A 16,744-nucleotide genomic window follows, 5' to 3' on the forward strand; every position below is an offset into this window, starting at 1 on the left:
CGATGCCGAAAACGGGTTTCAGCTGGCAAGTGGACTGTTGGCGGTGAGGGCGTGTTCAAGTATCGAGCAAAAAGCGGTTCCGATGGTAAACTTTGATCGGGAGCACCCAAAATGTTGGATCTAGGAACGATTTCGGAGACATGCGTCAGAGACATGGGTTAGCTGCAGAGCGCCTATCATCCAGCCGGCTGATCATGCCCCCGGCATCGACCAATGGCATCGCGGTTGCCAGCACTACAGCTCATGGAACCGTGGTACATCTCGAGTCCCTGCGCAAACAGCTGGCAGGTGCTCTCTGCGGGGAAAACGCGATGCTTTTACAGTTAGGTACATAGTAAGGCTTCTCAAGTGATAGAATACGCAGATGATACTGGAGATGTGCGTACGGCGCATCACATGAATAGTATGAGAGTTCAAGCTTCACAACACACAGGCAAAACATGGTAGTCGCGGTATTGGTAGTATTGGGTATTACAAGTCGTGTGTCCTTTCATAACATCGCATTAAGTATCCTCCTAAACTCCCCTCGTCTCCCTTGAAGCCGCCATGAACAAGTAGATAGCAGTGAAAGCAATGACTCCAACGTCGAAGCGCTGATGACGCTACGCCGTGATGACTGACACGTGGTACAGCCTTGCTAGCATCCGTGACACAAATCCATCCTCATTACCGTCCAACTGGGACCGGCCCGCAATCCATCTACAGTATTGCTAACTTACAAGGCGAAGCCGAAAAGCGCGAAGAGGCCACCAGCGAGGGCAGGGGTGCCGTAGATAGCGTTGCGGACGGCAGCACCCTCAGTGGGGGTAGAGGAGGCACCGCTAGCTGAAGCAGTTTCTGTGCTATCTGAAGAAGAGCCGCTGCTGGTGGCCGAGGGGCTGCTGCCAGAGGATGAAGCGCCGGCGTTGCCGGCATCGGTGGCGTCCGAGGTCGTCAAGGTACCGCACTCGTTGTCACGGGCCTGCTCGCACTGGAACTGTGCAGCAGCATCGGAACCGGTAGCAGCGATACATTGAATGTACCAGTAGCTGCACATTTGACCGTCGACCGACTGCTCGTACTTCTTCATGGAGTCGCTAACGTTAGTACCGTTTCTGCACTCGCAGCTGAAGTCAAGCGTTTGCTGCCAGCACGTTAGTGGGTGTCATTGCGTGCAAGATGAATGTGCTCACCGAATCGCACTCGTTACCGTTGCTGGCAATCTGTCCCTGGCCACCGCAGAGTTCGACGCAAGTGTTTTGGTTGGCATTGCACCACGTCTGCTTGTCATCCAAGGGCACAGAGCCCGGGTCGACACTGCAGCACGGGATGGGGGTATTGTAGTTGCCCGTGGCGTTTTGCGCAGAGGCAAAGCCGGCGAGAGCCGAGGCGGCGACGAGGATGGAAGAGTAGAGCATTGTTGTTGATGCGGGCAGAGAATATCAATGCCTACGAGGAGCAGAGTTAGCGGGAGATCGGCAGTGGTGGTGGAGAAGGCAAGCGACAGGGCGTGGGATGAGAGGTGAAGGGACAATGGGCGCAATATAAGCCGCTTTGCTTGCGTCGCATAGGATGTGGGACTTACAGCGTGATTTAATGCTGGTTTGGTGGAACGGATAGAAGAGGCGGGTGTTGCTGGGGAGGGCAGGAATATATGCTCGAGCGCACGGGCTAGAGCAACAACGCTAGCCGGCCGTGCTTGCCTCTAGCAGCTAGGGCAACTGGATTGGAGATACGCTCAGACGCGACCGAAAGTCTACCTGGGCGACTTATTCGATGCCGCCCGCTTGGAAATTGCTCAATTTGCATCTCTATCGCGACAAGGCCGACGTGCCGGGCGCTGACATGAGGTCGGGCGCGACACTGCGAACGGCCATCGTCACTCTAGCCGCGGTGTTGTTTCAGACGACGCCAGACGCAAAACTTGCCACGCTTCGGATATACACCTGCGGCACCAGCACTCCGTCCAGCGGCCTCGTACTCAAGCTGCCAACCGTTTAGGCGCATCTGCAATCCCCATGCCATGCACGCCGTGGTTGGCTGCGTGATGGAGCCGCCCCGGCCCATTAATGTTGACCAGCTTGGCTCAAGGCAAAGGAACATGGTCCCAAGTCACCGTCGACCGTGCATCGCATTCTCTGCGCAAACCCCATCTACTGACACGTACGGGGCTTCTCAATGACGGTCAAGCTTCGTCGTACGGGCCGAGCTCCACTGTTGACTATAAGCCGGCCAAAAACAATTGCAGCCTTGCATGATTCACCGCATCCTCAGTGTCGCATCGTTTCAGATCTCATCTCATGTCGCGTCAAGACCCGGCGGCATCTGGGAGAAACGTAGGATGCAGGATTGGAGCCACAGCAAACACAGCTGTCACTGGAGGAACGCCGCATCCATGACTTCCGGCTTTGTCTACCTAGCTTATTGCCTTGCTAGGTGACCCGCATATACATCCTCGGGCCGCACAGACGAACGACCCATCCACCGGCCCAATGCATGTGGCCTGCAATGGGCACCACCAATCACTTTCCTTGACAAATCTGGATTAAAAGACGCACGCTGTTCCCTGCGACGCTATTCGCATTGCCACACACCGCCACGCTGCTAGCTGCAACTTTCTCCCCACTATCCGTCCCAAAACAACATCTTGTTGTGCCGCATCGGATATAAGCCCGCTGTGCGGAGAGCAAGAGCGGAGAAGCGCTGATGTGCTGTTGTCACCTGAGCCAGAAAGAGATGGTCCTGGCTTCCACATACAGGGTACGATACATCTTGCGACTTGACTATTGCGACGTGACTATTGCGACTTGACTATTGCGACTTGACTATTGCGACTTGACTATTGCGACTTGACTATTGCGACTTGACTATTGCGACTTGACTATTGCGACACCTTGATAGCCGCTACTGGATGGCGTCGACGCGTCAACATTGCCCGCATTCGCTACCCCAGAATTGCGATAGTGACTGTGGCGTAGCCCGTACATGGTAACGCCTGTCGTAAGCAGATTACGTGGGTCTACGACGCTCTCCAACCGTTTTTCGAGTTTGCTTTGCACAGGAAGATACTCGAGCCTCTTCTAGACGTTTCGTGACGCCATGTACGACTGAGGGATATGAGTACTATTGAACACATACAATTTGACGCGACCAAATGGCGGCTCGCGTCACAGGCCTGCGTTGGGTGGGCAAAGCCTCGTCGAACGCATGGTTCGTGCGCGCAGCAACTGATCTACTATGTATTACCCCGAGGCTTGCGAATAGTCCAAAGCTTGCTGCTATCGTGGAATTGCCGTATGCAACCTCATGTTCTTTGCCAAAGTACAGCCTGACATGCGCTGTCTATACGGTAGTTTGTCTAAAGAGCAGCTGCAGGGTCGCTATTGCCTTTGCAGCTACTATGATGTCACGACTAATGGGGCTTGCAGCGCCGCTGTAATCACAAATTCTATGCCATTGAACCCGATGCATCAACAAACCAGCCTCATAGACCATTGGACCGGAAAGTTCAGTCTACACACTCATCCCTGGTATGCATCCCAAAATGCAGAGCAACTACTTCGTCTGCACACTCGGTCAAGCTGCCGCCCTGAACACCAATCCGAAGCCATACCGGAACATTAGCGATTTTCTCAGTCAGCAATCCCAGCATCATCCGTTGCTCCCCGCCGTTGGCTTCCCCATACCGCGAACAGGCCAACAGAATTGGGATTATCGGGTTCTTACATTTGCAGACGTTGACCAAGGCACCAATGTCTTCGCCTCACGCCTGGCAAAGTCTCTTGATATTTCTGGAAAGGCAGAGACGGTCGCTTTGCTGTGCCACAGCTCTCCGGAATTTCTCTTCACCTGGTTAGGCCTAATCAGACTAGGATACTCTGTTCTTCTGATAGCACCACAATGTCAACCAGCTGCCATACTACATCTCTGTACATCGTGCGAAGTTTCTGATTTCTTCTACGATGCTGCTCATGCAGAACGAGCGCAAGAGACAAAGAATCTGGCAAAAGAGCAGGGAACTTCTGGGCTAGAAGTACGCCTGCTGCCTATGAGCGATACAGAAGACATCTCTGAAGTCATCCAGACTTCGCCAGGAACCAGCATCGAACCTCTTCACGTAGATGAAAGAGCAATCGCGTATCTCCATCATACATCTGGAACCTCTTCAGGTCTACCGAAGCCTATACCACAGTCTCATCGCGCCGCTATTGGCGTGCTTCCACATCTCCCTAGAATCCCCTCCTTAGCGTCGTTCACCACAACGCCACTTTATCATGGTGGCATCGCAGATCTCTTCCGATGCTGGACAAGCAATGCTATGATTTGGCTTTTCCCAAGCAAAGATATGCCCATACCAGCACGCAATATCTGTAGTTGCCTGGATGTGGCTAGATCATACGCGGCGACTGAGGGACTGCCTAAGGTCAGATATTTCTCGTCGGTACCGTATGTTCTCCAGATGATGGAGGCAGATGGAAAAGGTCTCCAAGCGCTTCAGGGCATGGACATCGTGGGTGTTGGAGGGGCTGCGTTGCCAACAGAAGTCGGCGATCGATTGGTGAAGAATCGAGTAAACCTCATCTCAAGACTTGGGAGTGCGGAGTGTGGCTTCATTCTATCGTCGTATCGAAATTTTGCCTCCGATAATGACTGGCAGTATCTTCGAAACTACAATCCACGAAATCTGATAGAGTTTGAGAGGCGTGAAGATGATCTAGCTGAACTGATCATCAAGCCGGGATGGCCGCACATGGTACTTCCTACGAAATGAAGAGACAGGATCCTTCACTGACTTTGGTATAGGCGAAACAGAATCGACCAGACGGATCGTTCGCCACTGCCGACTTATTCGCGGCACACCCAACGATTAAAGACGCATGGCTGTATCATTCGCGAGCAGACTCACAGCTCACACTAATAACAGGAAAGAAATTCGACCCAGCACCCTTGGAAGACGCTATCGCGACGTCGCCTTACCTCGACGATGTGTTGATATTCGGCAACAACCGACCTTTCCCAGGTGCTCTCCTTCTGCGATCACAGGAGGCGAGCAACATGTCAGACCAAGAGCTTCTTGAACGTATCAAGAGTCAAGTCGAGAAATTGAACAGCGAGAGTCAAGACCATGCTAGAATACCCTTTGACATGCTGATCCCCCTCTCCCATCAAGACGAGCCGCTCGAAAAGAGTAGCAAGGGGACGATCATCCGCAGAGCGGCAGAATCTCGATTCGAAGACATCATCAATTACGCATACAAATCTCAAGACTCCGAGTCATCACCTGAAGTCAGTGACAAAGATTTGCCTCAGCATCTAGTTAGCCTCATCCAAAGCATGACCGGACAGACGGCAGGATTAAACGAAGACATGGACTTGTTTTCCTACGGGGTGGACTCTATTGCGTGCATGCAGTTGAGAACGCGCTTGAGACGCTTGATACCCAACTTTGAAGGGCAGCTTCCAATGAGCGTCGTCGAGGACTGTGGTACTATACGAAGACTGGCAGATTACGTCTTGCGAAAGAGGCATGGTCAGATCGACTCCGATGGTGAAGACGAAGAGAAGTTGATGCTGGACTTGGTAGAGCAATACAGCTCGTTCAAGACGACACCGCAGCAAACTGCCACCACAGATGGGTCGATTGGAGATAAGAAAGGCAGCGAAGTAGTAGTACTTACAGGAGCCACCGGTGCTTTGGGAGCACACATTCTAGACCTGCTGCAAAAGACGTCCAATGTTGAAGCTGTCTATTGCCTTGTCAGAGGGGTAGATGAGCATGCAGCAAGGGAACGTGTGAGCAAAGCACTAGAGCAGCGTGGATTGGTTAACCTGTTGTCATCGGGGTCCCCCAATGGTAAGATCAGAATCGTGACGTCTCAACTAGGAGAAAAACGTCTGGGGCTTAGCGACGAAGTGTACGAGTTCCTTGCACAGAGAGTAACTTCAATCGTCCACGTTGCTTGGACTGTCAACTTCCGTCTCAAGTTGCGCAGTTTTGAGAAAGACAACATAGCCGGTGTGAGAAACTTGCTCGATCTCGCTCTGAAGTCACCACAAGCGCAGCCTCCGCGCTTCACATACTGTTCTTCCACTGCGGCCATCATGAACGGGTCTCTGGACGCATCGGGTGAGCTACCCGAGCGACTGTCACCGGAGCCCTCTTCTGCGTCTCCGCTGGGTTATTCGCGTTCGAAATGGGTTGCAGAGCATATCTGCCTTGAAGCGCATAATCGGACGAGTCTTCGCGGACGTATCGCAGTTGTCCGTGTGGGTCAGCTTGCTGGTGATTCGATGTCAGGGGTATGGAACACGAAGGAAGCCTGGCCTATGATGTTGAGTACTGCGAAGCTCATTAAATGTTTGCCCGATCTTGGAAGCGAGCCTCTAGACTGGCTACCTGTCAATATTGCTGCGAAAGCGTTCCTTGAGGCCACTGGTCCAATCAAAGGGGGAGAGGACATGCCAGTGTTCCATGTATTGAATCCGCATCAGGAACCCGACTGGAACCAGATGTTACAGTGGCTGCAAAAGAAGGAATGGTTCGAAATTGTTACGCCCAAGGAGTGGGTGGAGCGATTAGAGCAGGCTGGCGACTCGAATCATTCTGCGCTGAAGTTACTAGGATTGTGGAAAGAGTCGTACGGCAACGGTATGGAGTACAGTACTTCAAGACCGCAGTTCTCAACAGCGGAAACGAGCAAGTGCGTACCGGCGCTGAGGGACGTCAAGCCCCTGGACAAGGAGTACATTGAAAGAATCTGGTACTGGATCCAGCAGAACGTGCAATAAAAATAGTCAACGGGGGAAGGTAGGAGCAGCGGTATGCTCAGAGGGTGTCCAGTACCTGTCATAGCCGCGAAACAAGCCTGCGTCAACATCAGGCATCCAACATGTGTTAAACTAGAAAACTACATGGCGATTTCAACACGTCAATCGGACCGTTTTATTCCGTCTTCTGCTTCTTCGGATGTTACATTTGCAGCACGATATGCATGGTGTGACTGTGACATACTTGCTAAACGATCGAGTGCATAGCCGCGTGCAGGGTGCACGCAGATGCTGTGCGGCTGAAAAAAACGGGCTCAATGGATCATTGCTGTGACAGTGTGACTCGGCTACTCTGAGAGCGTCGCAGATTTGGTGAAGATACTCGCGACGATCCTCGGAGAGTAAACACCATAGACTGCTGGTAGAATCTCTCCGAAGCGGACACTTTTGCCAAAGCAGCATACGCCGATTCAGCAAGAGAAATACTGCAGCGTGGACTACACAAGGCAATGTAACTTTTCATCGTCTTTTCATTCCACGGTTCTACCAAGGCAGCCACCGTGACACATACCTGCAGCCGCGTTAGTGATGCGTCATCTTCTCCCGTCGCATTCTCGTAAGTAGTAAGCGAGCGGAGCGCAATTCTCCTCCGAGTCCCCGACCCTCATGCCAAGCCTTTACAAAAGCGAGTCAGATGAGCTTGGCGGCTTGCCTGGTTGACGAGGCTAGAACGGTATCCTGTAAGTGGATATCCACAATGGTGAAATTTAGCCGGTGAGGATCGATTTCAGGCAGCTACACACAATCTTGCACGCGTGTGGTGATGAGGGTTCACGGACGAAACAACATCGTGTATAGAAGGCACGATAAGATAAGATAACTCGAGATTTCACGGACGAAATTCCAGAGCAGTATCAGGCACGCAGGGGACATAATCGTTAGCAGAAACTCGGTGAGCTTGGAATATTGCATAAGCGCATGGAGACAAAGGAGGATGCGCCACGTTGTGACGGTAGTACACCCAAGAAACCTGCTCATAGTGAGAACATAATGGTGATGAACCGTATCGAAAGAAAAAAAAATCGGCGCTCACGGAGTCCGTCCCTTGTCTGGAACGCTTAATGCAAACGGACGCTAGCTAAGCCGCAAGATCGTCTGCAACGGCGCGAAGCTTCTTGACCGCAAGCACGTTTCTAGACTCAGCATCCAGGTCCTCGGTAATCGAAAGGCCCCTGCGATGCAACGATAGGTGCAAATCGCAAACTCATCGAGTCACCGGCGGAGAGATGGAATGGGTGTTTGGAAGCGTGGTGGTGGGGTTCAGGCAGCCAGTAAGAGGCAGATGACGGTGAGAAGGTACTCTACACGGACGAAACCTGGTGGCATGCTGCGATGAAAGCAAACAATGGAAGGTTCTGGGTTGGTCAGATGTTAGGCACGATACGATGTATGCGAGGAATGGACCCCCGAGACCCCGGTACTAAGCTTTGTTGTGCGCATGGGTGAGCGAGCATGAAACCCGGCAGCTAATTCTAGCGCCCACGCCGCAGACGGGGACGAAAGATTGTCATGTCTCCGTCAGGCAAGGGAAATATCGGTTGCACTCGATTCGCTTGAGCCCTGACTCCGGTCTCGTACCTACCTCCTTTTTGGCCCGCCAGAATAGTCGGGTAGTATATAGAGGCTACACTTTCCGCCCCTGCGAAGTATTTGCCTAGTTACTTATCCAAGGGTTCATCCGCTTCTCGCTCTTTCTTCGCAACCATCCGGTTGTTTGTTTCCTTGGCGCTTTGACGACTTGTCTCACGAACTACCCTACGTCATCGCGTATACATCAGAAGGTCTCTCTTCGCTTTCTCCATGAGCGACACAAATAACGAGCTCCGCCCCTCCAGCATGGCGGACTCGGAGAAAACCGCTGCGCCTAGCGTCCAGCCCACTGTTATCGACGAGAAGAAGGGCGCTGTTGAAACCGTTGCCCCTGCTGCTGGCGTTGCAGTAGATGCTGCTCGGCCCGTCACTGGCGAAAAGTCGTCGCGACCCAACTCAACAGCCGAGCCAACGTTGGAAGATGACGACGACTTTGAATACCCGACAAAATGGAAGCTCACTGCCATCACTCTGGCGCTTTGTCTGAGTGTGTTTTGCATGGCACTGGTAAGCTGCATCTTTCTGTAATCCCCGGTTCCACTGCCTTGGTAAGCCGTTGATCGACAGCGGCTACACCTGTCAAACCTAACTATGATCAATACTGATAGCACTACCTTTGTAGGATAACACAATTATCGCAACAGCTATTCCTCGTATCACAGATCAGTTCAAAGCGCTCAACGACGTGGGATGGTATGGGTCGTCATACCTCCTGACGACTTGCGCGACGCAACTGATCTACGGAAAGTTCTATACATACTACTCCATCAAATGGGTGTATCTCATCGCCCTCTTCATCTTCGAACTCGGCTCGCTTATCTGCGGTGTTGCGCCAAACTCAACAGCTCTCATTATTGGTCGCGCAGTCGCTGGTGTAGGAGCAGCCGGTATCTTTTCTGGAGCCATTCTGATCATCTCTGTTACCGTGCCGCTGCGCAGTCGTCCTACTTACATGGGACTCATTGGAGGCATGTATGGTATTGCGTCTGTCGCTGGTCCACTGTAAGTTGTGGAGAAGGATTCGGGATCTAAGATCGACGTGAACTAATAATTGCTTAGTATGGGCGGAGCCTTCACAGACCATTTGACTTGGCGCTGGTGCTGTAAGTGATTACTCATATATGAGGTACGGTCAAGCTTTGTGGATCCATCCGCTGACTTCCGGTGTGCAGTCTACATCAACCTTCCCTTCGGTGCCGCTACCGCTGCCTTCATCATCCCCTTCCTCAATGTCAAGCGTCGTGGCAAGAAGGTTGAGGCTACCTGGAAGCAACAGCTTCAGAAGTTCGATCTTCCCGGTACCGCGTGTTTCTTACCAGCTATCATCTGTTTGTTGCTTGCCCTTCAGTGGGGTGGTAGCAAGTATGCATGGAACAGTGGACGTATCATCGCGCTCCTGGTCCTCTTCGTTCTACTCATTGCCGGTTTCATCGCCATCCAGTGGTGGAAGCAGGAGGATGCTACCGTGCCCCCTCGCGTGTTCCTTAACCGCAACGTCTGGGGTAGTGCATGGTTCGGTGCCATGTTGGGTGCAGCATTCTTCCTCATCGTCTACTATCTTCCAATCTGGTTCCAGGCGATCAAGGGCGCATCGGCTACCAAGTCCGGTATCATGAACTTGCCTGCCATCCTAGGACTCGTCATCATCTCAATGCTTGCTGGTGGGCTTGTTACAGCTCTGGGCTACTACACCCCATTCATGCTGGTCTCGTCCATCTTGATGGCAATCGGTGCTGGTCTCTTGTCCACGTTGGAAGTTGACAGTGGCTCCTCCAAGTGGATCGGATACCAGTTCATCTTCGGTGCTGGAGTCGGTTTCGGTATGCAGCAGACTCTTGTCGCTGTTCAGACAGTGTTGCCGGCCGATGATATCGCTATCGGTACTGCGATTATGATGTTCACGCAGACCCTCGGCGGTGCTCTGTTCATCTCAGTTGGTCAGAACGTCTTCACCAACCAGCTCATCAAGAACCTCGCCAGCATCGTGCCTGATCTTGACGCCAGCATCGTTCTCAGAACCGGTGCGACTGAGCTCAAGCATGCTATCGATCCCGAATATCTGTCTGGTGTGCTTACAGCCTACAACCTGACTCTGACCCAGACGTTCTACGTCTCAGTTGCTTGCGGCACCGTGTCAATTGTCGGCGCGGCGTTCGTGCAGTGGAAGTCGATGAAGGGCAAGCAGATCACCATGGCTGCTGCGTAGCGTGGTGTGGCGTCTTATAAAAACTTTATTTCGACATGACGATTTCTTAGACGTCTTGGTCCATGGACTGTATGATACCCTTTTCGGCGGCAAGTTAGCACTCGCATCTGGAAGCGAGCGCGGCGTTCTTGTGTTTTGCATGGCAGTACCGTTGTACTGTCACATATACATTGTAATAGACGGACGATGAACTGATAGACATGGCAGCTTGCTTTTTGAATGAGCTGGCAGATGTGCTGGCAGGGACATGACGACTCTTCTCTCATGAAAAATGTAGATCTAATAGTAGACATACGACGTAAAAATCACATGATGCACGTTTTTTTGCTATACCCGCACGTTTTTTGGGCTGCCGGTGCATGTTGGGCCGGTCCCACCCGCCGTGACGTCAGGCGGTTCGCTGTGGTATGGCCAGGTTTGGATGTCACATGCGAGTCCCTAGCCCAGTCAAGACGGGTGGGAAGAGGAGACGAGTGGAGACGGCAGCTGACACGGGCTGTTAGATTGGATAGGTTGGATGTGGCTGGGTAAAGTGGTCAGCGTCTGGGCTGATGCTTAGCAAAGCTTGTTTTCGCAGGGTCAAGCCCGTCAAGCCTCTCCCACTGCCGATCAACATCCATCCTGCACTGCGCCCGCCAGCGATTGCGCGTTCGGCGCTTCTTTTTCCAGCCTTGCATATTCTGCTTACACTCTGCCACGCCATGCGCCAGCCGACCTTGGTGGTTTTGCAACACTTCACTTTTGACATCTACAACTGCTGCTAGCTGGCCTCTGTTGCGCGCCCTGGTTCCCTTGCGCCGAGACGCGATCATACTCCGCACAGCCAGCACGCCGCACAGTTCCCACACCGAGTCACCGTCGCGCATTGCGCATCGCAACCATGGCACAGGTGAAGGATGCGAAGCCTGAAGACGCGCTGAACGGACATGCGCCCGTCGTGCCGGAGAAGGCGGGCGGTTTCGATGGCGCGGACAACGAGCCCCCAAAGCCGCAGAAGACGGATACGTTCGGCAGCAAGAAGAAGGGCCCGGAAGGTGGCTTCGACGACACACCCATACCGCGCGCACCTCCCGGCTATACCGTCAAGTTTACGCTACATCGCGCCAACAACCTGCCGCTCGCCGACATCAATACCCTGAGCGCCGATCCCTTCATCGTCGCCCAGCTCTTCACCGGCCTGCCCACACGACACAAAGAAGACCCGCCGTTGACGTTGCGAACACCGACAGTGCGACAGAGCACCGATCCTGTATGGGACTGCGAGTGGGTAGTCGCCAACGTGCCCGCTTCGGGCTTCAACCTCAAATGCCGCATATACGACGAAGACCCTGCAGACCATGACGACCGCCTCGGCAACGTCCACGTTACCGTCCCTGCAGTAAACGAGAACTGGGGAGGCATACAAGACCAGACGTATCCCATCAAGAAGCGCATGGTGAGCAAGCGGGCCTATGCGCTGCGGGCAATGGCTGTTTGCTTCGGCAAGGCGCAACACATGAATGGCACGCTCAACGTCAGTGTACAAGTGCTGGGCAGGACCGAAGACGACAACGGCGGGCGTGCCTATACAATTGGTCCACAGTTCTGGATACGGCACTATTCTCCGCTTCTAGGACGCCTCTTGGGTCAGAAAGAGCCCAACAACGATGGCCAAGTGTCGCGCAGGAGCGGCAAGCAGAAGCCTGAGAAGTACAACTTCCAGTCAAACCAAATGCAAATGCGCGGTCCAGTCCCCGAAGCCATGTACCACCGCTACGTCGAGTTCAAGCCTTTTGTCAAGAGCATGTTCACCGCCAAGGGCGTGCGAGGATTCATCCTCTCAAAAGCACTACATCACCAGCACGCACGCGTGTACAACTTCGATCATGCCACCGAATTCAAAACCTTGCCCGCACCCTGCCAGGAATTCACACAAAAGTTCCTCGAACTAGTCCACTACGATCAAGGTGGGAGGATCTTCACTTACGTCTTGACCCTTGATGCACTCTTCAGATTCACAGAAACTGGCAAGGAATTCGGCATCGATATGTTAAGCAAACACACTATGCACAGCGATGTCGCGGCATACGTCGCATTCTCCGGCGAGTTTTTCATCAGAAGATTAAAGCACAAGGACCGCAAGCCGCCGGATGAAGGGGGAAACAATACATCCCATCCCCCAGGCGACGTCGACGGCGGACCTCCCAAAGAAGGTCCTCCGAAAGACCCAGCCTACTACGAACTTGTCATCGACAACGACTCAGGCACCTACCGCCCTAACGCCAAACTCCTTCCACAACTCAAAGAATTCATGTCTCAAAATCTTCCCGGTCTACACATACGTACACTCGACTGCCAAGGCGACGCCGAGAAGATGGAACACATGAAGAACGAACAGCGCGAGCGCAAGAAGAAGGAGGGCGACGCCGTGGTCTACACTCAGATCAGCAGGAGCAGCAGTATGAGTAGTAGTGATGTGGAGGAACTGGACCGTCTAGAGGAAGAAGGTGAAATGTCGCCCAGGCATCTAAGACACCAGGTCCAGAGAGAGGCTGGGGCCAGGGTCGATGCAATGAAGTACCATGCCAAGGACTTTCGCCCAAGCAATAACCATGAGGGCTGGAGGGGCGATGGTCATCCGGCCAAGGCGGACGATGAGGAGGTGGATAGGTTGAGACAGGAGCATGGGGATAAACCCGTGGGATCATCGCAGGAGGGCACAGCGTCTGGTGCCAAGAGCTAACCGGCTGCTTAATTACTTGACTGACGTCTTTTTCCTTTCATGCTTCTGTCATTGTCACGCCTTGTACATGGCTCTCCTTCTTATACTTCTTTCCCAGCATTCTACTTTTGGCTTTCGAGCACTTTGAGTCGGTGGATTGGTTGTATGTTTCGTTCGAGTAATCTACTTGCAGCTAAAGAGAGAAAGAGAGAGAGAGAGGGAGGAAACACTACATACACGGACACTCTCTCTACCCCGAGATACCCGCCATCCTATTTCTGTTAACTAGAAGAAGCTTAATCTCCTCATCATTATCGGATCATGTTTTCATTTGCGTCGACGTTGTTCCTCCAAATTATCAATATGCGCTATGGCGAGAGATTCCCTCTTACACCATCCTCCCGGTACATCACTACTTCTTACTCCAATCCGTAAGTCCAATCAATCAGCCTGTTGCTCGTATATCTCTCACACCCACTCCGGCGCTTCAAGTTCCGGCTTACTGACCCCAAACCTAACCGCCTTGGCATAATACTCCAACAACGCCTCCCCATCTTGCCTCCCCTTCTCAAACTCTTTCCTCAGCCTCTCCCTTCCCCGTCCAGATAACCAGACTTCCTCCCCTCCAACGCCCATTCGTTTTCGCATTCCGCGGCTGTAGTCGAGCGCGTGGCGTACTTCACGGCGATCCGTGGTTTTGGCTTTCAGCGCGATGTAGGCGGTGAGGTTGAGGAGCACGGCTAGATCGAGGGGAGTTGTAAGGGTTGTCGGGGTTGTGGATGCAGAAGGTGTTGTTGATGTGGACGAGGCATGTGACGATGAGGCGTATTGAGGAAGGTCGTGGCCGGTTTCACTTCGTAGTGCAAGGAAGACGGCGGTTGTCAGGGCGGCGTCCATGTAGGTTAGTGGGAATTTGTTTGTGGCTAGGTGTAACTCGAGGCTACTTTCTAATGCACTAGAAAGTGGGGTCCATACGTGGAGCGTTGATGCTTTCGAGTTGTTATTGCCATTGCTAGAGCGTTTGGTGGTAGATGGAGAGAGGGTTTTAAGTAACCAAAGATGAGCATTCGCCCATTGTTGCGCTGGATTCCAGTTGTTTTCTTCCAATGTGTTGCTCAGGCTCGTTTGCAATAGACCGGGGTATGCGAGGAAGTAATCGCGTATCGCACGATGGGCGTAACTTATTCTGAGGCTCTCAAAACTGGCATGTTGGTCGGATGGCGTGGTGTCAAAGATGGACAGTAACCCTTTACAGCGCTGTTGAGTCAAGGCTTGCATGTCTTCTACTCTCTTACTTATTTCGACCGCTGTCAAAGGCCGTACGTCAGCGGCTAGTGTGGCTGGTGTTTCGGCTGTATAGGCAAACGAGAACGGAAGGATAGCAGGACATGTGTTTTGGTGTGAGAGAAGGTTGTGCAGTTTGTTGATTACCTCAATGCCTTCTGGGGTGAGTTTGCTGAGTATGTGGGCGAGCAGGTCGTCGAGAATGTAGGGAAGGGCTTCCGCGCGGTCTTTCAAGATGAGAAAATCCGAGTCGGGTTCTAGGTTTTCGAGGAGGAATTTGGTTGCGAGTTGTGCCCACAAAAACACCCCTGAACTCTTTTCCGCAAGTATCCTGACAATAGTGCTTTCTTCTTCTCCGTCCATCTTTCCTCTCAATGCCTGCAGCTTAGTCTCCATGTTGAACGTCGTGGCCAGGTAGGTATGTATATCGTCTTTGGTATATTCTTCCAGCATCATTCTAGGCTTGTTCTCAAAAGCTGACTGGAAAGCTGGTGAGCTTCGAGCCGAGAGCAAGAATTTGACGTTGTCTCTTCGCGCAGTGCTGAACACAAGGTCCATCAACTCCTTCGGATAATCCTCCGTCTCATCCAGCCCGTCAATCATGAAGAAGAACTTCTTTTTCGCGTCACTGACCAAGCCCTCGAATGCCGCCTTTAGTTCTGGGAAATTAAATTCGTGCAGACCGCCAGCGTAGGAGAGGAAAGCATTCCAGCGATCCGAGAATAGGTTTTGCACAATGATCCCATCTTCTTCCAACGGCCCAAAGATCAAGTCTTGTAAGGTTTCGTAGATGATGGCTCGCAGTAGGCCGACAGAACTCTTCTGCGGTTCTGTTCCAGAGTTCCAGAGAAAGAATCCAGACGTGATGCCTGGTAGTTGTCCTGACCAGGCCTCAAGGTGTGGGAACAACCGTGGATTACGGAATAAATGCTTCATGAGAGTCGTCTTCCCGGAGCCCGGCTTCCCTAGGGTCAGTGTGAGATGGAGATTAGGGATTAAACGACGGAATCGCAAGAGGTAGAGACGCACCAGTGAGCCAATATATTTCTTCGCCTCTTGTATTGGTAAACCACTCCAGCAACCCGCCAACTTGTCTCGAGGCGTCTCCGAATACCCACTCAAAACCTCCATCGACTGGTGCAGGGATACTATTCATCCTCTCGTCCATCTCCTCAAACCATAGCCTATCGAAGATTGTCGCGCGAAAGTATGCTTCATTTTCCGCCTGAATCAATGCATCAACTTGCTTGGAAAATTCTTCGACATCCTTCTTCTTGTTGCTCTTCCAATCGTTGCTGTGGATCATGTCGAGCGTTTGATTCTGCCATTTTTCCCAGTGCTTCGTGTGCACGCCTTCCTCACCGCTAAATAAAGCAAGACCAGTTTCAATTGACTGGTCAAGATACTGGCGCATAGCCAACAACAGACTTGTCTCAATGTCGCGACGAAGAGCTCGATACCTCTTCTTCACACCTGTAAGGTGGGCCTTCTTCCACACCCCGTTCAACAGTGCTTCGCGAGCAGTAGGCCATCGCGGATCGCCAAACTTTCCTTTCTCTTGTGCAGCGATAACTGCGTCAATGAACGAAGCCGTCAGCTCTTTGACCAAATCGGCATGCTTCAGCAATTGCAACGCAGCCTCGCTAAGTTTCTTGGCTGCTTTTGCGCTTTTTGCAGATTTCTCGTCGTATAGCTCCTTGAGCTCAGAGTGGTCAATTAGGTCGGTTAGGCGATACAGATTGTGTATGATGTCCTGCAGGAAAGCTGCATTCTCCACGAACGGCGTTGTCGAAGGTGAGCTAGGCTGGAAGATGGGATGGTCCTTGCGAAGTGCGTTGATGCTGAAATCTATGGTCTGGACGAGTGCACTCGCAAGGCCGACCGCTGGTATGGGACGCAACATTTCGTAAAATTGCTTTTGCGTGGAAAATCAAAAGCCCGGTCGCGATGTTTGAGCCTCGTGCGCCTGTTGATATGCGAAGCGCATGTTCGCTGCGCCCCCTAAGGCGGGATGTGCACAGACCATGTTCCCAGAGGCGTAATTCAGGGCGTGTTTCGAAACTCAGCGCACGGGCGAGGACGATCTTTTCGATACTATGATCTTCCATCGCGGTCACCAACTTTTCCGCACAGAGGGCCTGAGTATGTCAGTATGT

General features: G+C 52.5%; 6 protein-coding genes across 6 annotated transcripts; 4 read left to right on the forward strand and 2 right to left on the reverse strand.

Moving 5' to 3' along the window:
- Positions 1 to 715: 715 nt before the first annotated feature.
- AA0111_g9347 (hypothetical protein) lies at positions 716 to 1,397 on the reverse strand (the record flags this gene model as incomplete). Its single annotated transcript, XM_028655895.1, has 2 exons — positions 716 to 1,123; positions 1,173 to 1,397. The coding sequence occupies 2 exons, from the start codon at positions 1,395 to 1,397 to the stop codon at positions 716 to 718; spliced, it is 633 nt and encodes a 210-aa protein (XP_028503047.1).
- A 427-nt stretch (positions 1,398 to 1,824) lies between these two features.
- AA0111_g9348 (hypothetical protein) lies at positions 1,825 to 1,980 on the forward strand (the record flags this gene model as incomplete). The annotated part of the gene is made up of 1 exon (XM_028655896.1): positions 1,825 to 1,980. The coding sequence occupies one exon, from the start codon at positions 1,825 to 1,827 to the stop codon at positions 1,978 to 1,980; it is 156 nt and encodes a 51-aa protein (XP_028503053.1).
- A 1,543-nt stretch (positions 1,981 to 3,523) lies between these two features.
- AA0111_g9349 (hypothetical protein) lies at positions 3,524 to 6,768 on the forward strand (the record flags this gene model as incomplete). Its single annotated transcript, XM_028655897.1, has 2 exons — positions 3,524 to 4,732; positions 4,783 to 6,768. The coding sequence occupies 2 exons, from the start codon at positions 3,524 to 3,526 to the stop codon at positions 6,766 to 6,768; spliced, it is 3,195 nt and encodes a 1,064-aa protein (XP_028503054.1).
- A 1,839-nt stretch (positions 6,769 to 8,607) lies between these two features.
- On the forward strand, positions 8,608 to 10,603 carry AA0111_g9350 (Efflux pump; the record flags this gene model as incomplete). Its single annotated transcript, XM_028655899.1, has 4 exons — positions 8,608 to 8,904; positions 9,020 to 9,399; positions 9,457 to 9,500; positions 9,570 to 10,603. The coding sequence occupies 4 exons, from the start codon at positions 8,608 to 8,610 to the stop codon at positions 10,601 to 10,603; spliced, it is 1,755 nt and encodes a 584-aa protein (XP_028503099.1).
- An 880-nt stretch (positions 10,604 to 11,483) lies between these two features.
- Positions 11,484 to 13,325, forward strand: AA0111_g9351 (hypothetical protein; the record flags this gene model as incomplete). Its single annotated transcript, XM_028655900.1, has 1 exon — positions 11,484 to 13,325. The coding sequence occupies one exon, from the start codon at positions 11,484 to 11,486 to the stop codon at positions 13,323 to 13,325; it is 1,842 nt and encodes a 613-aa protein (XP_028503098.1).
- A 447-nt stretch (positions 13,326 to 13,772) lies between these two features.
- AA0111_g9352 (hypothetical protein) lies at positions 13,773 to 16,491 on the reverse strand (the record flags this gene model as incomplete). Its single annotated transcript, XM_028655901.1, has 2 exons — positions 13,773 to 15,553; positions 15,618 to 16,491. The coding sequence occupies 2 exons, from the start codon at positions 16,489 to 16,491 to the stop codon at positions 13,773 to 13,775; spliced, it is 2,655 nt and encodes an 884-aa protein (XP_028503042.1).
- Positions 16,492 to 16,744: the final 253 nt, after the last annotated feature.

This window comes from Alternaria arborescens, assembly GCF_004154835.1.
Source record: "Alternaria arborescens strain FERA 675 chromosome Unknown contig_26, whole genome shotgun sequence".
Classification (NCBI taxonomy): Eukaryota; Fungi; Ascomycota; class Dothideomycetes; order Pleosporales; family Pleosporaceae; genus Alternaria; species Alternaria arborescens.